This window comes from Ptychodera flava, chromosome 12 (genome assembly GCF_041260155.1).
Source record: "Ptychodera flava strain L36383 chromosome 12, AS_Pfla_20210202, whole genome shotgun sequence".
NCBI classification, from domain to species: Eukaryota; Metazoa; Hemichordata; class Enteropneusta; family Ptychoderidae; genus Ptychodera; species Ptychodera flava.
Window position 1 is genome coordinate 13,466,203 of NC_091939.1, and position 26,144 is coordinate 13,492,346.

The window sequence follows — 26,144 nt, forward strand, 5'->3', positions numbered from 1 at the left end:
AAATCAACCTCCCCCTGATTTCCACCAACTCCCCTCCCCGGGTTGAAAAACGAATGCTCCCTTACCAGTGTGCATGTGTGCGTATGTGTCAGGTCCAAGTCCAGAAAGTGAAAATAACATAATATAACAGGTACCACTTAATCTTTCCTTTTTAGCTTTTGCTGTTTCATTGAAAACATATTAACGTGCACTTGAAAGAAATGCGGCATGTGTACAAAACTTGCGCACGAGGTTGGACAATAGATGTAACGTACACGTTGATTGGCCATTTGGGCAGCTGCTGGTAGAATGACGCCCTGAGAACGAAACTGGCCCGGCTGTTATGGTCGACACCGCGTCCCGGCACCTGGTTTGATTCCAATCTACAGGTAATTGAATACGTTATTGTTCATAGATCGATACGTCTCATCCTACCACAGGCGTATGGAGTGTTCAGACACCGTCCCTCAACGAGGGACGGTGGTTGAGGGACGGTGGGTTCAGTGTAGAGACAAGAGTACTGGCCACATTACGCTCAGGGTTTTGCCTTGTTGTTGTTTTGGACAGCAAATGTCACCCCAACCCACATCCCAGGCACAACTCAGTGCTGCAGCAAACGTTGCTGCGGATCCGTAGCCCTACCACTCCCTTTGCAAGTTGTGTTGGGGGAGTGAGGCTCCCCAACACATCTAGCAAGGGCAGGGCTACAGAACCGCAGCAACAGCAAACGCAATGCTGCTTGTATCGCGTTGACAACTCCAAGGGCTCGTGGCTCAGCCACTGGTAAACAACGCGATGTTACACTTACAGGTCAGGTCTTTACAAAAACATCCACCCTTTATTGTTCTTTTGGTACCTCCATGTTGGTACATGTACACCTAGACCTAGCTGCAACAATTGTAGCCGTGCTATGCCCCATATGTTGTGTCGGAACTGTCAGTTATACATATTGTTTATTTTGCATGGCCTTAACTCCCAGAAGGCTTGTGTGTTTTTTGAGCACATGTTGTTCTGTACTTTGGTGATTGACACACCGCATTAAAGCTGTTCTCTTACTACATGCTGTAGTGTTTCCTTGACTCATCCGATACCACATTTTGGCGACGAGGATGGTTGAAGCACACCTCCCACCACCAGCTCCGTTTCTTTCAAGTCCCGGCGACCCTCCAATTCCTTGGAAAAGATGGTATGCAAGCTTCAAAACTTACATGACGGCCACAGGACTAGACGAGGAAGGAGTAGCAGATGGTAGAAAACGCGCGGTCTTACTTCACTGCTTAGGAGTGGAAGGGCAACGAATATTTCACTCTCTTGGAGACTGTCCGACGTACAAGGATGCTGTGGACAAAATTGAGTCTCATTTTGGTCCACGGAAATCCATAATCGTACAGCGCCATCGCTTCAGGCAAAGAGGCCAGAGACCAGGTGAGTCCACGGCAAGCTATGTCGCTACCCTGAAAGAGCTTGTAGCCCAATGTAATTTTGGCAGCCTCGCCGATGAAATGGTCCGAGACCAGTTAATTGAAAAACCAACTCAACTCGAGTCAGAGAACGTTTACTGATGGAGCCTGACACCCTAACCCTAGAAAAAGCAGTAACACTTGCTGAGCAGATCGAAAGTGCCCTCGCTGATTCACATGTCATTGGAATTGATTCTACACCCAGTATTAAGCCAATCAGAGTGAAGCAAGAGCCAGAAACAAAAGTACAAGGTGTCTATAAAGGACAATACAACAGGGGTAACAGCCGCCGGAAAACCGCGAAAAATGGTCTGCAAATGGCGATTCCAGTGATCGGGCCACACAAAGTAAAAATGTTGTTTGTGGCAACTGTGGGGCCGATAGTCACATCACACGTCATCCTACCTGTCCCGCTCGTGGGAAAAAATGCAGTAAATGTCACAAGGTTAGTCACTTTGGACGACTATGTAGAAAGTCTGCAACTCGCAGAGTCAGGCAAATCGATACATTGGACGAACCGACTTAAGAGACATATGTTTACACAGTTTCAGGCAGTACACCTGCTGACAGTAAATTTAAGTCCTGGGCTACTACAATAAATGGAGTCAGTCTCAGTTTGATGATCGATCTTGGAGCTAAAGTTTCTATAATGAACGAGAAGCTGTACCAGCAACATTTCAGACACGTCCCACTCACAGCTACAAACCAAGTACTGACTAGCTACACAGGGGATACTATACCGGTTATTGGTATCGCAAAGCTGACTGTGCAGTATGAAGAACAGAGAGTAGACAACTTTCCGTTCTACATAACAAGACAAGGCAGCAACCTCATGGGTATCAACTTATTCAACGCACTTGGATTCCAGATCAGCAGACATGGTATACCAGTGAACTCAGTAGGCTCTGAAGTGAAAGACAAGTTTCCTCAATTGTTTACAGGGCTAGGTAAAATCTCCAGCTTTGTACACAGACCACGTGTGGATACAAGCGTCACACCCGTATCGCAGAAACTACGTCCTCTGCCATTAAGCATCCGGGCTGAAGTTTCGGAAGAACTACGCAGGCTAGAGAAACTTGACATCATTGAGAGAGTAGACTCATCTCCCTGGATTTCAAACCTAGTGGTAACTCGGCGTAAAACAGGAGAGATTCGCCTATGTATTGATTTACGTGAGGTCAACAAAGCCATTATTCCAGACAAGTACCCATTTCCTGACCTTGGTGAAATGACAACAGAGTTTCATGGATCTACGGTATTTAGCAAACTTGACTTGCGTCGCAGCTACTTACAAGTTCCGCTGGCTGAAGAAAGCAGATACCTCACTGCATTCATAACACATGAAGGCGTCTTCCAGTACAAAAGGATGCCATATGGACTGTCTTCGGCACCAGGAGCTTTCCAAAGATACTCGCATCAGTGCTAAGTACGTGTGGAGGCAATCTACACCGCATCGACGATGTCGCAATACATGGTGTTAATCAGGACAACCATGACGAGAACCTCAATGCTGTACTGAACGAATTGGCAAGGTATAACCTCACCCTCAACGAGGAGAAGTGTGAAATCTCAAAAAGCGAAATAGACTTCGTAGGCTATAGAGTATCAGCTGCTGGGGTGTTGCCACTTCAGTCAAACACGAAAGCTATCATGGACCTACCAGAACCGACAAATGTCAAGGAACTTCAGTCATTCCTGGGCACAACAAACTTCTACTTGAAGTTCGTACCCAACTATGCTGATACAGCTGAACCACTTCGCAAGCTACTCAGAAGGAAGAGACATGGGTCTGGACAGAAACACAGCGTGAGGCATTCAACAACCTGAAGCGACAGATTGCATCACCTCCTGTGCTTGCACATTTCAATCCAGATGCCGAAACTTTTGTGACCACTGATTCTTCTGGTTATGCAGTCGGTGCCGTGTTATCACAATGCGTTAATGGGAAGAGAAGCCAGTAGCGTTTGCGTCACGAACAATGTCTCCAGCTGAGCGTAAATATTCCGCCAGTGAACGAGAAGCATTAGCTTGTGTATATGCATCAGAACATTGGCATATATTGTTGTATGGCCGTAGGTATACACTGCGTACCGACCACGAATCGCTGAAAACACTACTAGCAACGAAAGGATCTGGTCACAAACCTCTACGCATCTACAGATGGACAGATCGTCTGCTGCAGTACAACTTCAAGGTAGAGCACCTACCAGGCAACAAAAACTTTGTCGCAGACATGCTCAGTCGCCTGTCAGCCAAAGATGACTCTGGGGAAGAAGAGTCGGATCAAAACATCCTTGAAATAAATTTGGATAACCTTGTCACACCAGACGAACTGCGCACAAGTTCACACATGGATCCAGTGCTGCAGTCAGTCAGGAAGTACATCGTGAATGGTTGGCCTAGAAGTGTCTCGCCAGATTTAAAAGGGTTTGCAAAACTCCGGGACGAACTTACCATATGGGACGACTACTGCATAGCAAGGGGATGTAGAGCAGTTATTCCCAGCTCTCTCCAAGAGCGTGTACTCCACATGGCTCATGAAGCTCATCCAGGAATGGTCAGAATGAAGCAACGATGTAGGCAGAATGTTTGGTGGCCGGGTATGGATTCACAGATCGAAGACTTTGTCCGTAACTGTGAAGCATGCGCCATCAGTGGCAAATCGTCAAAACCATCACATCCACCTCTACAGCCTACTCCCTGGCCAACTAGACCATGGCAATCTATACAGATAGACATCTTTGGAGAAGTAGTTGCAGCTCCTCGCAGCCAACGTTTCTTAGTAGTAGTCCACGATCTCCACTCTAAATGGCCGGAGATAGCAACTACAGAAACAGTCACCTCTACTGTGATTATCAAGATTCTTGACGAGCTGTTCGCCAGATGGGGCCTACCTGAATCCATCACTACTGATAATGGTCCTCAGTTCACCTCATATGAATTCGAAAACTACCTGTCGTCACTTGGGGTCAAACACAACCTAACAGCACTCTACAATCCACAATGCAATGGAGGAGTGGAACGCCTGAACGAAACTCTGAAGAATGGTCTTAAGGCAAATCTCGCGGAAGGAAAGCCATTCGCAAAGTGTATTCGCACCATACTTCAGAACTATCGAGCAACGCCACATGCAATCACTCAGAAATCTCCTGCAGAGCTAATGATCAATCGTCAGCTACGCTTACCACTTGATCAGCTGAAGCCACCATCAGCGATAAAGAAACAAGAAATAGATGATCTAAAGTCAGAGATCCACCGGCGTCAGCAGAAGATCAAAGCATATACTGATATGAAACGTCATGCTAAATCATCAGCACTTAAAGTTGGTGACTTTGTGAGAGTCAAGCGACCTAACCGCAGTCATAAACTATCAGCTACACTTTCAAAACCTCACCGTATCACCAAATCACTAGGGCAGTCAACGTTCAGACTGGATGATGGAACTACATGGAATGTTCGACGGTTATCACGTTCCTATCAACATGCTCCATCCACTGCGACATTTGACTTCAAGTCCACCCACCTGATGGTACCACCAGTTTATCCATCGGAAGGAACATCTACTCATGATCAACAATCTACAGGACGACCTCAACGTACTGTTCGTCTACCAGCGTATTTGAAAGACTATGTTCTTACCTGAGACAGACCTTGATTTGAACTTACTCGGACACTGTACTTCTGACAATAAGTTCATAAATTGTTGTTGATGTTTGTGTTTATTTGCGTTATCTGCATGCACATAAAAATATGTATTACTCTGGAGGAGGAAATATGTTGTGACGGAACTGTCAGTTATACATATTGTTTGTTTATTTTGCATGGCCTTAACTCCAGAAGGCTTTGTGTTTTTTGAGCACATGTTGTTCTGTACTTTGGTGATTGACACACCGCATTAAAGCTGTTCTCTTACTACATGCTGTAGTGTTTCCTTGACTCATCCGATACCACACTATGCCCCATATGCAAACCTTGATGTGAACGAAACCTTTTCAGGAAAAACAGCAATATACAAAGTTCACTGTCAATATCCTATTGGAACGTACAGGGTTACCATTTAAGAGAGAAAGTTTGAAGACAGTGACTTTATAAATAATATTACTCAACATGACATAGGTATTGGAGAAACGTGGCTCACAGAGCAATTGAAACATACTTTTCACATTCCTGGATACTATGAATATTCTGTTGTCAGAAAAAAGAAAAAACAGAGGGGGGTCTTTCACTTTTGGTATAAAATACCATAAAGACGGGTGTAAAAATGGTTCATCTAGATGCGGACAATATGGTGTGGTGCAAACTTTGAAAAGCATTTTTTAGATTACAACAGGATATATTTATTTGCTTTGTTTACAACGCACCAGAAAATTCTAAACATACTAGTAATGCTGAATCATTTTTCGAATGTTTAGAACAGTTGATCACAAAGTGTAGCTGTTCTGGCTCTGTCATGATTGTAGGGGATTTTAATGCCAGAGTAGGATTACTGTCAGAATGATTTCTCAAATCATATACCAGTTCCACCAGGATATTCTGTCGATACACACCTCAATCGCTGAAATATGGATGAGATTGAAAATAAGTATGGTAGAAACCTCACAGATTTATGTAAAACCAGCAATACAAGAATTATGAATGGCAGACTACCAAGAGATATTTGTGGAAAATTTACATGTTACCAATGGAATGGAAACAGTGTAGTAGATTATGGTCTTGCAACAACAGACATCATAGATGACTTTGAGTATTTTAAAATACACAATTTCACAATTTTCTCAGATCACTGTCAAATTTCTACCCTCCTCAAACTAACAAATTTTAATCCAAGCAGTGTTAAAGATACTGTGAATTTATTGCAAATGCCCCCAAAATGGAAAAGGATAAGTTATCTGTTTTCAATTACACGAATAGATTGACATCAGATGAGCTACTAAAAGATTTTGCAGAATTTTTGAATACTAATATTGGTAATAACAAATCTGACATGAACTCAGCAACTAAGCATTTTAATGACATCTTAGATAAAGCCTGCAGTGGAATTTTCAATAGACAAAAGCAGAGAAAGAAAAATTTAAAGAGAAAGAAATCAAAATGGTTTGACAAAAACTGTGATGCAGCAAAAAGGGACTTAATAGCAACAGCTAAACTATTAAATAAAGCTCCATATGACAGTCAGTTAAAAATTATCTATTACACAAAGAAAAAGAAGTTTAAAAAACTTGTTGAAAATAAGAAAAGTGCAATTATTACATAACAACTTAGACAAACTAAAGAGTCTACATGTGAAAAATTCACACGATATGTGGAAATTGATCAAGTCCTTAAAAGATAATGATAAAGATAATAATACTGGAGATTGTATCTCAGCCTCAACATGGATGGAATTTTACAAAATTCTTACTCAATTGAAAATGACAGGTATAATGATTTCCAACAGCAAATTATTGATAGTTCAACATCTGCAGAAACTAAGAATCAGGCTAATCAGCAGCTGGATAAGTCAATAACAACTAAAGAAGTGTTATCAGCAATAAGAAATTTAAAAAGTAAAATAGCAGCAGGGATTGATAGGTTTTGTATAGAGTTGTTAAAACATGGTTCTTCCTTTCTATGTAAACCCTTGGCTAAATTATTTAATGCAGTTTTAGATACATCAAACTTTCCAGACATCTGGAATACAAGCATTATGACACACTTATTTAAAAAGGGAGATAAATATGACCCGAAAAATTATAGGGGCATTTCTGTCGGAAGCTGTGTACATGTAGGAAAAGTTCTCTCTTACATTCTAAATGAAAGGCTAAATAGTATTTTAGATGACAATCATAGTATACATACATGTAATAATCAATCTGGGTTTCGCAAAAACCATCGCACAATAGATCACATATTTACCCTAAAGATTTAATACACAAATATATTAACAAAATGCAGAATATTTATGTTTGTTGTGTTGATTTTGCCAAGGCTTTCGACTCGGTATGGAGAGTTGGTCTTTTTCATAAACTTCTCAAAAATAATATTAATGGCATATTATACAGACTCATAAAACACAAGTACACTAACTCAAAATTACACATCAAAACAGATAATTTTGTCTTGCTAAGCCTGAAAGTTGAAAAAGGAATAAAACAGGGCTGTATTCTAAGTCCTAGTCTGTTCAATTTATATGTCAATGACTTGAAAACAAATCTAGAAAAAGTAAATACTGAACCACCAGAGTTGAATAATAATAATAATACGCTGATGACCTTGTCTTAATCTCTATCTTAAAAGAAGGTTGGTAGAATACCCTACACCCTACACACATTTTGCTCTAATTGGAAACTTGATGTTTATTTACAGAAAACCCAAGATATTAATTTTAGTAAATCTCCTTTGATGATAAACACTTATTTGGCTATGGTAGTAAATGCATCAAATCTGTTAAGATCCTCGCTATACATGTACATACTTAGGACTGACAATTAAACTAAATGGTAGTTTCAGTGACACAATTACAAATTTGGCTTATAAAGCAGCAAAATCTTTGTATAGTTTAAAAAGGGTTTTATTGCACAACAGAAAGATAAAATTTCCCCTACACTTATTCAATGTTTTCATTAAACCTGTTTTACTGTATGGCTCAGAGATTTGGGGACAAGACTTCCTGGATTACAAGAAGTGGAATAAATCAGCAATGGAAAAAATTCACCTTAAATTTTGAAAGAACATTTTACAGTGTAATAGACAAGCTTGTAATGCCACTGTGAGGGGTGAACTTGGACAATTCCCACTTCTACTTGAGGTCAAACTTAATATTGTTAAACACTGGCTTCATATCGTACAACTGCCACATTGTAATCTTGCTAAAGAAGCTTTCATGGAGCAAATGGTAAACAATACTAACAATAGATCCTGGTTTAACTGTTTAAGTACTTTAATTAAAGACAATGGAATGGACTTTCTCCTTGATAAAGCTCCATCACTTAAACATCAAGAACTTATAACTGCACAATTAAATGAAAACGACTTTAACAAACAATTATGAAGTCTTTTGGAAAAATTTGATCACTGATAAAAATAGTAAACTAAGAATTTACGCCAAAATAAAACATAATTTTAGATTAGAACCCTACTTAATTCAGTTACAAGGTGAGAAAAGAAAATTACTCACCAAACTTCACGCATTAGTAATCATGATCTAGCAATTGAAAAAGGGAAACACATTGTTCCCAAAACCCCAATTACTGAAAGATACTGCAATCAGTGTAACACCAACAGTATTGAAGATGAAACACACTTTTTATTAGTCTGTCGGAAATACAAAGTCAAAAGAAAGAACAATTTCAGTAAAATCAATTTCCTAAAAGATACAACTGAAAATCAGCTTATTTCTCTACTAACAAAACAAGAGTTATCTTTTAATGAACAACTTGCAGATTATATTTTTACTTTATATAAACAAAGAATACCTACATGTAGTAATATATTTATTATTAGCTACTATTATTATACTGTATTACTTTATCTTTATTAAAGAAAATTTTAACTTATTTTTGTATCACACTTTTATTGCCACAAATATGTGATGTAAATCCTATATTTACAAGCAAGCAATAAAATATTATTATTATTATTATTATTATTATTATTATTATTATTATTATGCCCTGGGCATAGCACAAACCGCATGACAGTCGACGTTCGATATACGAGGCATGTAATAGAAACCCAAGTCGCACAGCTCAGCCCCACCGGGGCTACAATTATTGCAGCTATTACCTAGGCCTAGCTTGGAAACATATAGCACTCGTTACAATAAAGGGTGGATGTTTTTTGTAAAGACCTGACCCTACATGTATATATTAAAGTAAGTGTAAGACCCCGCTGTTTACAACTTCCACAGGCGCCCGGCACACCACCACAGAATGATCAGCCCAGCTCCATGCTCAGGTGAGATCTTTTATGATATTGTTACTTTTCCCACCGTGTTAAGCATTCGTAAATATCGTGCCTCGGCAGTGGTTAATCGTGGAGGGACTGTTTGGCTTTGCAGTATGTCTCCGAGTCCGAGGCACTTGGGGCCTTTTGTATTAGTGTAAAAATTAAACAAAAGTGACAATTTAAACTTCATATGTACACAAATAACAGTATGAAACTGATCTTCAGAATCCAGGATGGCCGATGCTGTAAATGCTAGCCCAGAAGATCAGGATGAAGACCAGAGAGCAAATTTGGAGTGTGCCGGTAAGAAAAAAATCTGTTTGCTTGGTTATTGTGTTTATTGAAATTGAAGCTGACAGACCTCGACATTCCCCCATTTTGAAGGACTTGGATGGGGTCATGAGGACAATTTAGACAGTGATCAAATTGTTACTTGCTTTAAAATTTCAACTTCAAGGAACTTTCATCCTCATAGCCTGAGGAAATAGTGTTCCATCAACGTAGTCTCATTGTACTACTGTGCAGACTTAGTATGGTTTTTGTGTTATTTATTAGACTGTCGACAGTGGATCATCCCTCACCTTTTCTGTCTCTTAATGTTGTAGTCTCTGGCAAATACGATGATGGGGGAATTGCAAGCGTAGCTCCAGACATTCCAAAATCATACGCTTGCAATGCCCCCACCATCGTGTGTGCAAGAGACTACATAAGAGACAGCAAAGGCACAAAGGACTGTCAACAGTCTAGTTATTTTTATGTCTGTAACAATAATGCGCCTCACAAAAGACTCTGCATATATTTTGGGAGGAGTTGTGTCAGATATTGTACATTGAGTTTGTTTTGCCTTTTCCCCAGAGTTTGCAGAGCTGGTATACCTTTTCCCCAAATTCCATTTTTTTTCAACTCTTGCCTGATGTTGATCACTGCAGTGTTGGAACTAACTAACTAACTAATTAACTTGAATTGCTAGTAATCATGGCACCATTTGTTTTCAAATGTAAAGGAAGACAAAAATATGAAATTGGGTGTGTAAATAAATATCGGGATACAATTTACTAATATCTTAGCCTAGGTGAAGTAAAAACGACAAAAAATGGGGGATAAGGCCAGGTTTGTTTCTCATCCCAGGTCACAAAAATGATGTGGTGAATCGACATAGTTTTTTAGCTACTATAGACTATAGTCTATAGAAGCTATTGGGATGGGTATCCGTCCGTCGTCAGTCTGTATGTATGTATGTATGTATGTATGTATGTATGTCCGTTTGTGAGGTGTCCGTCCACTCAAATATCTTGAGAACCGCAGTACTTACTGATTTGATATTTGTTGTGTAAATGAAAAATATGATTTTGAGAAATAATTTTTTTTAATTTCTTGATATTGTTGAAAATATGCAAATTAACGCCAAAAAAGGCGTTTTTGGTAACAAATATTCTTCTTCATAACCGCTGGTCAGACAGCTTTGTTATTTGGTATACAGGTCCCTACGGATAACCCAACTTAGATTTGTTAAAATTGTGATGAAATATGCAAATGTGTATTTTTAAGGAATTTTTTTGTCATTTTTGGTCAAAATTTGACTTACATTGTATGTAATTGTTGTACTGTATAAACCCTATCAATTCACCCAGAAAAAAATAATTAATATGATTTTAAATAATTGAATTAATTTGGAAATCATCAAAGCCAAAATAATTTTAGTGTAGAATTATTAGAAAGTTCAACTTTTTTGACAGTTCATAGTGAAATGCTTACCATCTTGGAGGATTAAAACATGTAGATGCAACTTTCCTGAATCCCAACTTTGACATATTCTGAACGGTCATTTATTGTGCCCTGTATGTTATCTAAAGGAAATTGCTCATAATAGTTTGTCATGATAGGGTGGTCAAATAAATAGAGGTAGAGAAAGTTCTAATTTCCATTTATGGTTGACTTGGTAAGGATAAAATGAAATTACTTTTTGAGGAAAAAAATAGAGTAGTCAATTAAAAGAGTGGTCAAAGTGATAGGGTTTTTATGGTAAAGCTGGGCTGTAAGATTCCTCATGTGCTATTTATAGCAATTATGCAATCTGTGTAAACAGTGCAATGAAAGTGTTACATGATTCCTTATAATGCTTTTGATGACCTTGAACTTCTTAAGTTTCAAACATTTGTCTCTTCTGTGTGCTTTTTCTTATTAGCTACAGGCTCAACTTATTCAACAGAACTTATTTGCCATGTTAATTTGAGAGTTAAAATGTGCTTGGTTAATAGGATGAAAATACAGATAAAGATAACCAGCTGAAGATTCTTTATAACCTGACAGATATGCTGTTTTTTATGACGTAAAGGAATTAGGGAATTTTTTTCCATTTTTGGTCAGGCCATCCTGAAATGAGCTGTCAAAGATATCCACCTTCTTCATCAATACATGTGTCACAAAAGGTTATTCTCTACATAACAAAGCAGAGCTCTGTCAACTGTTGGGTCGCTTGTATTTTCAAAACCGCTGGTCAGACAGCTTTCATATTTGGTTTACAGGTCCCTAGGATGACCTTAGTGAGATAATTTCATACAGTCAGGAAATATTTAATTTTGTATCCATGTCTATAGTAGCTTCAGGGACTTTGGCCCTATGTTTACTTTATGTACATTTTTTGGAGATCACAAGATCTACATTTAACCATGGTCCACCAACGTGCAGTGATAATTCTGACATCTAGCATGGTGATAGTGATAATGGAACTGTTCAGAAAATAATGTCAGTGCAGTTCTTTCCTTACAGAGCCTGCCATGATAATGTGCATGTGATCCAACAGATCATCATAAACATCACATTTCCTGCCTTATGTAACAAACTCAATCTTTTCTTACAAGGTCTCCACGTGAACATGAAAAACAAAAGGCCAATGTGGCTAGTCTAGATTGATGCACCCGAGGATGGGAAACAGGCCTTCTTTTGTTTGCCTTAAAGTAAAGCCCCTGAATAACTGCAAATGTGTAATAAACCAACCTCAAAGTATCCCCCGTTTTCCAAGAGTTTTCTTTCCGACTCATTAAAGACTGAAAAAGGTTAAACACTGTCATAAGGTCAAAAGTGGCACGTAAATTCAAAAGTTTTAACATCATTTTAGATTTTCCACCATTTTCAAAATCTAATCATGTGACAGAGAAAATAAAGAGTACAACAACAAATGTCAGCCACTGAGTGTTTTGCATTCAAGTAAATGACATCATACTCATGTATGTTTCTTGGATGATCATGATGTGCATGTTCACAAAATAGTGCATTTGTTGTACTTTTCCGTATACGGGGTGCAATTTTATGAGTGCGGCACCTGTTAAAAAGTGTAGGCATGGTTTAAATCAGTGAGCAGTTATACTTCTATACATGTCCTTCAGTTAGCACATTTACATGAACTAACTTTGTTTTGAAAATAAAATCATGAAATATAGTGCATGAAATTTGCAGGTATTGTGGCTTTAAGGCTAATTTGAAAATTGAAATGAGCATGGATAACAAGACTGCATGAGCTGACTCTCAAATAAGTTCCTTCCTGTTCTTTCTAGAGTTTAAACAATACAGCTTGGAAACTTTTGATAGTGGTATCTGTAGCCTGTCACCATGTGAGGTAGGTGAAATATTATTCCTAGAGGGATGGTTTTTCATCTTCATATCAAAATTGTGCATATTATAAAAATTGATTGCTGAACACTGTGATCTGTCAAATTTGGCCAGATGTGGTTAAAGAAGGTGAAGTCCATTTATTATTATCGCAGTGGTGGAGCTTTGTGCGTGTTACTTTGGTAATCACAAAGATGCTGGGAGCTATTTACATTGTCCAGTTTTTACTATATGTAAAAGAAAAGTTACATCTTGTCACTTAAGCATTGGAGAGATGTGAATGCCAAACAGCAATTTGGCATACTGCAGCAGAATTTCATTTTACAAAAGTTGAAAATGGGAAAAATATGTCTTGAATTGAAAAGCGTTTTCTTATGTGTTAGCAATGCAAATTAATAACTGCACTCTTTGATCTGGTCATGGTACCTCATTGTGCTCAAACCATATGATCCAGCTTACTTCTACAAGTAGCTTGTCAAACATGACACTGATTTTGAATACTGAGATACACTGAGCTTGATGTTTTGGTACAGACCGTAAAATTGTTCAATATTTAACCTTTTCTGAGTGTAAACAGAGCAGAGAATGCAATGTTTAAGAAAAAAGCTCAAGAAAAGGATACCTATCTGTTGTGACACCTGTCACATTTGTGATACTTGTATATACGGTGCATGTATATATACATGCATAACACCAGCCTGTACCATTCTCGCTAGCTTTATTTCCTCTCCTAGATGCAAAAATCTTGGCAATGCGAGTAAGCTTTTGCCAGAAAAGAGGCATGTCGCTTAATTAGGCCAAAAAAATAAAGTGTGCTGTTCCGATAACCCGATCTACCCTATTTTTTACCTGCTGACCCTAAACTTTTTAGAACTACGTAAAGGCGGACGTAAAACTTAAAAAATACCGCAATTATACGGTGTCGCTCACATTTGATCAAAATTGGTATATACCAGTATGGGTACCAAAGATCAACAATAAATGTTGTTTCTATCTGTTCAGTGCAGGAAAATTCTACAATGATTCCTGCACAGTACAACCAGAAAAACAACAAGAAATATTTAAACCAGAAAAACAAGAATGATAAAAGTAATTAAGGTCTGAAACTTTAGGTACTGGATGTCAACTTTAGCAACATGCATAGCAGAAAGGCAGCTAGCCCCCTCTTAGTTTGACCATAGACGGTCTTCCTCCCCTCTACTGATGGTCTTCCTCCCCTCTTCTGTCTATGGTTTCAGCAGGTCTGTTAATATGTAACAGTTCATAAACAATGACAGGAAATGAGTCAAGTCAGTGGAGTTAGCCTGTCTTTAATTGACATGCCAGCACTCCTGCACATTTGCAGGATTTCCCTTTTTCTTACCTCATTTGCACATTTTTGACACTGATGTGTTCATTTGAACAAATTCACATCTCAACCCCTACATCTACCTGTACACCAAATACTGAGACGGTAGCTTTGGCAGTATGGGAGCCTTTGTGTGTGACGGACATACATCCGCACATACCCACAAATATACAGACATGCAAATTAATTCAGCTTATACGATAACCTCACATTGGCATACCAAATGTGAGTAAAAAATGAAAGAAAAAACCCTTAAAATCACGCGTTTGTTACTTGGCATTTTATTTTTGCTTGAACAAGGATGTCTTTTATGGGGTTTTTTTTCCTTTTATATGTATGATACGTCTTTCTGGAAATGTTGTGGCCAGTGTTTGACCACCCTGAACCCCTGAAAAATGCATATTTAAAAATACAAATGTTTTGAAAAAAAATTTCCTGCCAACCTACCTACCCACCCTATTTTTGAAAACCATGTTATCAGAATAGCACAATTTATTTTTTTTGGCCTTATGACAATGCCCAGTACATGTGTGCATCGCTTTGGCAGTCCATGGTGAACACTATCAAACAAACCATCCATTATTCAATCACTGCAGTTTGTGGTTCACAGGCGCTGTAATTAAGTTTTTGGTATGAGATTGGGTTCAATTGTGAACATGATATTCTGACAGATGAGATGAACATCATGAAAATAGTCAAATATGAGAAACTCAGGGTCACTTTCTGATTCTTGTTACGCCTTCAACAGTTATATGTACCCTCAACAGTCTAGCCTGTGGCCAGGACCACAATTAGCTGAGTTGAGTACAACACTTAAGCTTTTGATTTTCAATGTCAATAGGCTGTAGAGACAGATAATGAGGCACTGTTGGAGAGTGTAGGTGTCTTCAAGTCAGTGTTTCACTCCCAGTGATTGAACTTCAGGAAATCATGTGATGTGGTTTTGCACCATTGCTTCCGCACAGGGTGATTAGATCCAATCAGACAACATTACACTTGAGTGTTTAACAGAGCACGGCATAACACCAGCTTCTACATGTGTCCTTTCAGGATTCCTGCTCTGGAGGAGATGATTGTTACAGCTCAAGTCAAGAAAATCTTGTTGAATCCCAGGTTGACAACCAATCAGGTAAGTGTTCCACATTCAAAGTAACAATGACACTGAGTCAATTGATGTGATAGTTTAAGTTTAACATGAAAAGTGGTGGTGAACCGCAAGGCAATTATTAAAGTGGAATATGGCTTAGAGACAAATACTCAGACACTGAAGTTTTTAAAAATTTCTTGCTGATCTGCTACAAATTAGCACTCATTTCAAAGCTCTTCGAGTAAGAAAACTTTTCGCTGTCTTAGTTTTTTGAATATTTTATTTTTCTCCATTGAGTTTACCAGGGATGGCTGCCATATTAAATTTCAGAATCAGTATATGTTAGGTAGTTGTTTCTCTAGTAACAAACTTTGTATGATGACCTGTGATTTTCAGTGCTCATGAACATCCAGGGGAACTTGTAGGTTTGGTCATGTCTGTGTGTCTGTGCATGTGTCTGTGTGTCCATCCGTTCATGCAGATTTCTCAGACATACCAGCGCTAATTCCGTTTGAACTTGGTACAAGGATAATACACTATGGCATACATTATATACATTACAAATTTGCATGACAATACATAATGTGCATATTCTTTTGTCATAAAAATGTATTCCTGTGTATTGTTAATATCATCTGAATGGTCCCTTGTAACAGAGGGGTGGCGCACCCCTAAAAATTCTTGTGGAGAACTCTGAATGTACTCTGAATGTAATTTCAACCCATTAGGTGGGGTTAGGAATAGGAATTTGAGTATTACATGCACAATGTGAAAATGCCAACGGTGCACTGTTACAGTCCTTGAACTTGATGAAGACCAGTATTGTTTGTGTAAATTTATAACATGCGCGTGCCTGCTTTTATCGCCAAGCATTCCTCTCCATACAGATACTGGTACAAGTTTTATGCTTCGGGAAACAAGCATCGATGGGCCTCAGCAATCAAATGACGACAAGAGAAAGCAAAGTAGGCTAGACAATGCACCTCACCAAAAAAAGCTGAAATGCAAGGATGCACACCTCTTTCACTCGGTAAGTGAGCAAAACTTCTGATGTGATGTCTGCCAATATAACTTCAGTATTCTTACAACACTTTTTTTACGCAGACAATGGTGCTTGTTCTCCAAGAAGATGGTTAAAAGTGATCCAGCATTTTATGATCTCAAGAGTAATGTTATTTCTAAATTTAGATGAACTATGCCATTCTATGCAGTCGCAGTGTAACAAAATAATTTTCAAATGCCTTTTTATGAAGAATGTTGAATGGGTAACAACTTGAAGTGAGTTATACCGGTACATTTTGCTGACTGTATGCCGTGTTTTATTCAGAATGCTGAAGGCAAGGAGGAAGTGTGTCCCTATTGTCAAAATCTCCAGGGGGATTTCAAAATATTGGGAATGGATTTGAAACCTAGCTGTCAGTTTTCACAAACCTCATTTTTTGATGTCAAGTACATCTGCCAGTACTCATATTCACCTTCTTCAGGGTTACATGTATGAATGCAGCTTTGAAATTTGCTGCATGATTGTGCATGTACCTTTACGGTATTATACAAATCAAGTCTTAAATTCAGGGATGAAATATGTTGGAGTCATAAAAAGTAGTAAAATTTAGGCACATACCATCTCTTATGTGGCATCAAAAATGTGTTTCTTTCATTGATTCCAAATTACATTGTTGCTTTGCAATCAGTAAGTACCAGCATAGATAGTAGGTCTGTATTGTCTATGGTACCAGCAAGTGTCCATAAACTGGAATCAATACAACATCAGCATAATGAGATGCCCTCCTGTGCGACGCTTAGTAAGTTCCTATCAAATTTACTGGGCACTGGCAAATTTACCAGACAATCAACATTACGATGTTATGAACCAAGTCATATTCAGTGTTTCAAGGACTTACATAGCTTGCCATTAAGGTAAAATGTGCGTCAGGGGACAGATAGTCAGACTCTCAAATTTCTATGATTATTTTCTAGTCTACCATTTATGGGGGCTCATTTTAAAGGTCTTGGAGAATGAAAAACTCTCACCGTTTTAGTTTTTCAAAAATCCAAAATTTAACTTTTCCCCATAGAGTTACCACAGGAATGGCAGCCATTTTTAATTTGAAATATCGCAAAATGGTAGGTAATTTGTTTCCTAGTTCCAAACTTTGCGTTGTGACCCCAAATTTTTATTCTTGAGTTTGAAAGAGAATTGCTGAAAGATTCCTTGAGGAAAGTTTGAGCAAAAGTTTAAGTCTTTCACTTCCGAGGCACGTACTACGCCTTAAATCGTGTGAAAATAGTGCAGGACAAATAATGAAGAAACACTGCCTGCATCTGTCTAGTAATGGTACTGTCCAGCTAATTTGGAACAAAGACGGACATCAAGCACATTACAGATTTAGTTTAAGGGATAAAAAACCCACAAAAACAATAAAAAGAACAGCAGGTGTGCTGTGATTTTACCTTTGTAGAATACAGCTGCAAATAAGATATAACAGTTTCTTTTAATTTCCTCAGTTGTTACCTATTTGTTATCCGTTATTTGCAAATTACCACTGAACAAGCTCAACTCATATGCAGTAGCAGCTGAGACTCTGATGTATCAGTTGTCCGTTGTTCTATGATTGTTGACAGCATAAATGAGGCCCTCCCAGAGTGTTTTGAAGCAACTTGACCCTCAAGAAGTAGGTTTATTTGTAAAATTGTCCAGTTTGGGCCAGGTCTTTTTTACAGGTCTTACCAACGTTTCTTTCAGTAAACACAAACACACACGTGTACAAAAGTGTGTAACTTTTATCTCTTCATCTTCAAGAAGAATGCAACCTTAAGGCAGTTTGCACCTCGAAAGTGAAAGACTTACTTTTTCTCAAACTCTCCTCAAGGCATCTTTCGACTATTCTCGTTCAAAATCAAGAATGAAAGTTGGGGGTCACCACACAAATATTGGTAATGGAGAAATACACTACCCAAGATTTACTGATATTTGAAATTCAAAATAGCTACAATCACGGTGTTAACTTGGAGGAAAAAAAAAAATTTCGGTTTTCGAAAAACTGAGACTGGGAAATTTTTCTTACATGAATAGTTTTAAAATGAGACCTCAAAAGTGGTAGATCAGAAAAAAATTGTAAAAGTTCGAGACTCCAAATACCTGTTCCTGAGGCACATTCTACCTAAATGTTGCTGCTAACATTGTAACCATGGTCACAGCACATGTAACCCACCACAAAGGTCATAGGTCATATCACAGGAGTATGTGCATGGTACGACTGTGATTGCTGCACGCATACTTAGAAGTTGACAACAGCAATCAACGTCTGACTTTGCAAAAATTGACATGAGAAAAAATACATCACAATGAGTTTTTCTATCCACTGCAATGCAAATGAGCCAATTGTACTTCAGCGTTTGGTGCTATGAACTACCGCTGCAAGGAAGTTCACTCATAGTGAATGACAGAGTCAAAAAAGAGAATACCACGCACAGACAGACAGACAGACAGACAGACACACAACACACATCTAATGTTTGTTTTCGGACAAACTCCCTCATGGTCACAGGAGATATACTGTTGAAATTTTCATCACTTGTAAGCTTGCATCAAGTATTATGCTTGGGTTTTCCTGCATTTCAATGACCCATGGAAGAAAATGCTGATTGAGTGAAATGTTTTTAGCAAACACATAAATTACTACATGTGCAATTGACAACCTACACCTTTCAAAGTGCCAAGAAACATAATATTTTAAACTTTAGCTAAAATTTTCCTCAGAGAAACTCTGAAACCAATCCATGCTTCGAAACAGAAGTTTCACACTTTTGCTGAGACTTTAATCAATGCGTGCCTCAATACAGAATGTTTACAAACTTTTGCCCGAGACTTTGCTGATGGAAACTGAGTTTTCTGATCTGTTGCAACGCAAATGAGTTACATGTACATCAGTAATGATATTCAATTCTCTTTCAACATCAAGAATAAAACTCAGGGGTCACTGTGTGAAGTTTTGGATTGGATAAACAAAAATTTACTGATATTTTAAATTCAAAATGGCCACCGTACTTTAATACTGTCTTTTAGATGCAATTCAATTTCAGATTTTCACAAAAAGTTAAGATATTGAAAGATTCATGAGCTTCACAGGCTTTAAAATGACTCCACACAAGCAGAAGACCAGAAAATTATTGCAGAAATTTGATAATCTGAATATGAATCTCAGAGCCACTTTCCACATTAACATAATCCCCATTATTTTGTCAGAATGACGACAATGCTACATTTTATCCAAGTCCTGTGGCAGAAGCACCCTCAATGCCAAGTTCAAGTCATTTGCCATTGCAGACAGAGGGTAACAAAGGTATGTAAATTTTCAACTATTTAAAACAAAAAAATTAGTTGCTTCAGGTTTCAAAGTTGCAGTCTACAGCTACTGCCATGCTCTGTAGGACAGAAATCTGATATCTCAAGGCGATAACCAGCATATTGATATGTGTGATATCAGCATAACAGACCTAAAGGGCCAGTAGCTTTAATCTTAGTTTTATATAGTTGCAAATTCTTCTTCTACTCCCAAAAGCTTATTAAAACTGAATATTTTGTTTGGTGCTATTATACTGACTTGAAAGAAAGGAACTCAGAGGAATCAGGAGTACAGTACTCTCAAGATCAGTCAGCTAAGCATCCATTTTACAAATTGTCTCTTGTACATAAAACTTAGATAGCAGATGCAGTTATTGTGAACTACTGAATACACAGAACACTGAAAGCTATTTGAACCAGTGACATGTCGTTAGAATAATGAATCACATATTTAAAAAAATTGTTACCGATAGAAAAAATTGCATTGCTTCAAATACAGAAAAACAAATTTGATGCAGGACTGACAATAGAAAAACAATTTGCTATTACAGTGACCAGGAAAAAAAATTGCAGACATGTACCCATTTCCTCCACCCCCTCAGAAAATCAAATGGTTCTCCCCTTAATTTGCATCTTTTTCTTTGAGGTACATCTCATAAAAGTCTGCATGTGATTACACTTCAAATGATTCCCAAGGCATTATTGCTACATCATATTAACTATGCAGATTGGCCTATAATACATGTGGCCCTGGGATGACTCAAAGTGTATGTAATCCGATGCAAATTTTTGTGACACAATATTGTACCTAAAAATGTCAAGTGAACATTTATTTTACTGCTTTTCTGATCAGTACCTGTGTGTTATTTGGACGAAAAGGATTGTATAAACGTTCAAAGTATGAAGATCAATACTTATATCATATACTTATAAGTAAAAGATTCTACTATCAACCTCTTAACATCACCTTGCCATTTCCAGGGACATTTTCAAAATTTACAAACTCCCAAACGAGCGGGTGGCAAACTTTAAATTAACAAATTTGAATGTTTAGATTCAAAGAAAATGTTATTTTTACAATTTTCTTCAAGTTTGTACACCCTACAGTGCACCTTTGAGACTTATGTTTTGATGTAGAAAACAACAGAAGTATGAAAAAAATCCTGATTTCTTGCATTACCGTTTCATTCACAGACGTGCTCAAGAATATGGTCCAAAGTGCTGACTGCATCAATGAAACATGCATGCAGACACTCGGGAAAGATGGTTCAATTGTTGGAGGACATGTTTCTAGTGATCTATGGACAGAAAACTCAAGTCAAGAAGAGAAGACATCAGAACAAGGCGCATCTGAATTAGACTATGTCCCTACTGAAACTTTTCCGATGAAGCTGCAAGACGTCTTACCAATTCCAGATTTTCCAAATTTCCACCCGGCCCCCGGTGACTACAAAGCGGCCAGGTTTGATCACAATGGAGGTTGTCTGAAACTGCCCGAACGTGGTGTCAAGCTCTTAATACCGCCCTATGCCATTGAGCAAGGTCAAACACAGGTAGTGTATGTCTATTTCAGCAAGGAACGCAGCCATGTTCTACCAGCTAAGAACCGAGAAGTTCCCCTGACTCCGACCATCTTCTGTGGCCCTCATGGCGTCAAGTTCAAAAAGCAAGTGCTTCTGACACTGCCCCACTGTGCAGCCAATGCAAGGAAGAATTGGAAATTCACGACCTACAGCACAGACACCAAAATCAATGAGGCAGCGAAGTTTGAGGCAGACAAGAGCGTACTTCAGATAGTCACAAAGGACTCCGTGACAGTCTTCACCGATCACTTCACCGGTTTTGGCTGCTCTGGGTCTGACCAACAAAGTCATGATCCAGAGGAGGAAATGGTCCTTGGGAAGGAAAATATACCGGATGATTTGGGAAAACATGTAACCATCGTGCCATACTTCCAGCGAAAAGGGAAAGATGTCATCATTCGAGTCCATGCATGTTATTCTTTTCAATTGAAGGTAATTCTTTACAAAACAGTGGCTGATGTGTGATGTGTGGACAGGATTTATTCACGGCAAGAAAGAGTATTTTTCTATTCATTTCAAGAAGTTGCGCATGACAGTAAACTGTATGTTCTATTCAAGTGATATATGATATTTTGACTACAATACTCAAAATGCAAAATATTTCACTTCAGTAAAAATTTTACCGCAAGAAGTTATACCAGGCTAGCGTGCATTGTTTGTCATTTCAATAACTATCTATCATTGTCATTGAATAAAATAAATTGACTCCAAAGCTTTTGAAAACTATCTTCCATTGAACATGTTAAGCACAATATGAGATCACAGTGTGCAACAAATTGTCACGTGGCTCAATTGAATCTGCAAAGTTTTCATTCCATGAGAGGTGAAGTTTTTATTTACATGATGTGTTTTTCAACATCATGTGGACATTGGGCAGGGATAAATATTACTCTGCACAGTTAAATCATGACAGTCAAGCAAAGACAGGTTTTGGCTGGATTTGATTATTTTGAGAGGATTTTTGTATTTAATGTGTTTTTTGTGTATGATACATGTAATTTAAAATTTTAGCAAAACATTGTGAAGAGAGAGTATGAAGGCGATCCTAAGGATAGGAATTTGTATCGAATCCTTTGCCACAAAGAATACGGTAGTCCTCCTTTAAGTGTAAAAAGTCAGCAAGTTGTAATTCCCCGGGACAAGATGAGCTCTTCGGATACAGCCCATAACCTTGTCTCCTTGAAGTCCTTATTACTTGTTTAACACCATATTCTTGAATTCTCATTCTGTAGGATGTCTATGAAGACGAGGATAAGATGGGAGGCAAGCAGTCGGACGTACCAAGACAGTTAGAATTGGTCGATGGAGAGGGAGATCTTGTGATCAGTGTGAAAGATCTCGATGTGGGTGTGAATCAGGGGATGAATCAAGCATTGACAAACTCAGAGGACACTGTGGTTAGTATACAATTAGCCCTCTATGGATCAGTTTTTCTACACCCAAAGCTGATATTTAGAGAAAAATCAGATGAACTTGTTCAATTTTCTTTTTACTTGAATAACTTCGTATAATGCATATGAATCTTTACCTTAACAGCCATGTACAAAAAGTTACATTACCGTAGGAGCTGTTAGAGCTCTCAGTGGCTGCACCTTTTTACATCAACAGATGTAGCCACTGATTGTGTTTGTGAATTTAGTTTCAAACAAGTAATGTTATATAGATGAGATGTGTGTCATATGTTACTGGATTTGTGCAAGAAATGTTTGAGTAAATTTGAATTTACTGTAGAAATAATATCTTGATGTGCGCTCCAAAATGATGACTGCTGAGGTAAAGCTTCTTCATATCACCTTGTTCATGGACATAATGATACCCAGAGAGAAGTGTATAGTTATATAAGAACTCTTACAATTTGGTATCCATTCACCAATACTACACTTAAGGTATGCACCACAGGGACAGAGAGTTGGACTCTCAAACTTTCACAATCTCTTCTGATCTACCACCTGTTGGGGCTTGTAAAGCTCTTGGTGATAGAAAAATTTTCATAGTCTTAGATTTACGAAAATCCAAAATTATATTTTTCTCCATAGAGCTAACACAGGGATTGTGGGCATTTTGAATTTCAAATATCGGTAAATCTGGAGCTAATTTGTTTCTCTAGTACCAAAATTTGCACAGTGACCCTCGATTTTTATTCTTGATTTTAAAAAAGAATGGTTGAAAGATTCCTGGACGAAAGTTTGAGCAAGTCTCTCAATTTTGAGGTACATACTACCCAAAGCAGCTTCTTAATTGTAGTACATGTATGTGCTGATGAGGGCGCTGTTCGAGCGGCAGGCAGAACTTGTATGTTCTGTGCATCATGGATCAGTCCATTGTAGACACCATCACCGATACAGCTTATTTTGCTAGAGAGGTGTAACAAAAATGTAATCAAATACAGTGATAGTGAAAAGTATGTAAAAAATACCGCATCTCTTTTGCTTGAACAATATTTACTATGTATTTGTTAGAGAAAGCTGTTGATATCATATTAACTACTTGAAGTTGATTAAATCTTAAATCTTGATTCAAATTTGCAGGCATGAAAATTTAACTGAAAGGTCTTTCCACTTCTAACTTGTAATTCAGGTGAAATGTATCAGCTTTAGAAATCTTTGGCATGGATTCCGTCAATCTCTGACATTTGTCGTGCAGGCAATTCCAAATGGCCAGTTCCGTTGCTCGGTACTAGCACAGCAAAAATTCAACGTCAAGTTTCAGATAACAGAGTTTATATCACCTGTCAGTGTGCCTTGCAGACGTAATTATAAGGTAAGTCTGTATAGTTCTGTATCTAGCAACTTCAGATTCCGTAAAAGGAAAAAATGCACCTTAGGGACTGATTTTATGCACACAAATGTTCACAATACGCTTGGTTTGCTGCTTTTGGTCACACATTTTTTACACATGTAGTATATGAGGTTTTAAATGTCTTGCTATCATGAAGATCGAAAATTCTCCCATAGAGTTGGCACTGTGTAGTGCAGCCATGTGGGATTTCTAATATTGGTAGATTTTGGGTAATTTGTTTCTCATATCCCAAGATTTCATGGTGAGCCCTGATTTTTAATTTCGGATCATGAAATTGTAATGTTCTGAGTTTCCTAAATCTGAATTTGAGCAAACTTTAAAACCTTTCCAGTGTCAAGCTGCATACTGCCTAAAGAAGAATGGAAGAACTATTTAGACGGTTTCTAAACCATGACACATTATGATATAGTGCAATTCATGCATTTTGTGAAAATATCTTAATTTACTGAATAGTGAACAAAGTCTCACAGAGTAGCAGTCATGCTTTTAACAGCAAAAATGTTTGACAGTGTTTGTGTAAAGGTATCAAGCATGAAAAGGGCATTTGTACCAAACCCTACATGACGTCATCCTGGCATTATTGGACAGTATGCGGAACTAAAATTCAACATTTTGTAATGAGCAGTTTGCAATGTTTTGCTTGATTATGGCATTGATTACAAAATCTATCCGACATAGATGCTTGTGTTCAATCAAATACCACCAACTACACTAGATCATGTAGGATTTATCAAAATGGGATGTTTTTATTAAATTAAGAAATTAGTAAGACTATAAGAAATAGCCACTTTTATAAAACTTTGTCTAAACCTGTATGAAAAGAGACAATTTGCTACTTTCTTCAATCTCTGATTTTGTTGTTCATTCATTCAGAGTGATGACAACCCTACAAGTCTTCCATACTCACTGGTGCGTGATCTTAGCTTGGAACTTGATGTGCCGAGTGAATTTGGATGTGACTGGAGAGGTTTTGCAAATGAAATTGGGTTGTCTGCGAATGAAATCATGGGTTTACAGGCATCCACTGGCCGTGAAAGATCCAGTCCAACAGAAAAGCTGATGTTTTTCTGGCGGCAACAACAGGAGCAGATCGGGGAGGCAGAAATCCGTTCACTGTATGACATCTTCAGAAAGATCAGGAACAACAGTGCCGCAGGAGAGGTCAAACGTGCATATCCAAATTTTAGTTTCCCTGTCCATACAGATGAAAAGTAGATGTGCAGTACAGAGCAGAAGGCAGTCTGGTCTGGTTTTTAACACAGTGACATGTATATCAGACAATTATACAGTATCATCAGTTTCCATGGTTCCCAAAACGTGAATTATCAATCGCAATTTCAAATCATAAGGAGTGGTTTAATTATCTTAAATTATGTGGCAAATTAGCAAAAAGGGAAACTGAAAGTTCATTCCTCTGCCTCTTTAGAACTTTAAAATCATGAAACTGTTCCTCAAAGGAGAAACACAAAAAGTTTTTAAAAGTTTGAAATCTTTCATGGCTTTTTATAACTCATTGTTTTGAAGGCAAAAAGAAACAAAAAGTATTATAGCAAATATCTGCTCTGGTAGCAACTCAGATTTATCCACAAGTAGTGCGTAGACAGTTTTGTCTTTGTTCAAAATATATGTCACATGATTATGAGTTAAAATTGCAAAAAAATAATTGGACTTGTATGACTTGGCCCAATCATATGTTTTGAACGGAGAAGCTGAACCTTTACAGTCAGAAGAAAGGGTGCAGAGTCAAGAAGGCAATCGTTGTAATGAATGTATTTGGATGTTTGTATAAATTCTTTTGATGATGGAGAATATTTGAGTTCAAATCTGAAAATAAGAGTACCGGTAGGTTGGTTAGGTACTGGTGCTGTCTTTCAAAAATAAAGTTTGTCTGTGCAGGGGGTATTAAAATGATGAAAGTTATATTTTTACATCAGCATTCAGTGTTTGTATGCTTCACCAGAAGAATCATTGCAGTGTTCTCAGAACAAAATTTAGTGAAGTTCATCAA

At 38.0% G+C, this 26,144-nt stretch overlaps 1 protein-coding gene across 3 annotated transcripts; it reads left to right on the forward strand.

Annotated features, from left to right (window-relative positions):
- Nucleotides 1-263: 263 nt before the first annotated feature.
- LOC139145065 (UNC5C-like protein) lies at nucleotides 264-26,144 on the forward strand. 3 transcript variants are annotated; one of them, XM_070715999.1, is made up of 11 exons: nucleotides 285-368; nucleotides 9,328-9,374; nucleotides 9,591-9,668; nucleotides 12,920-12,981; nucleotides 15,373-15,451; nucleotides 16,297-16,439; nucleotides 19,656-19,752; nucleotides 20,949-21,769; nucleotides 22,570-22,734; nucleotides 23,915-24,097; nucleotides 25,010-26,144. In XM_070715999.1, the coding sequence occupies exons 2-11, from the start codon at nucleotides 9,350-9,352 to the stop codon at nucleotides 25,349-25,351; spliced, it is 1,995 nt and encodes a 664-aa protein (XP_070572100.1). In that variant the 5' UTR covers nucleotides 285-368; nucleotides 9,328-9,349; the 3' UTR covers nucleotides 25,352-26,144. The 3 variants fall into 3 exon arrangements, with proteins under 3 accessions (XP_070572101.1, XP_070572100.1, XP_070572103.1); XM_070716000.1 differs by lacking the exon at nucleotides 9,328-9,374 and having other exon boundaries at nucleotides 264-368; XM_070716002.1 differs by lacking the exons at nucleotides 9,328-9,374; nucleotides 12,920-12,981 and having other exon boundaries at nucleotides 287-368.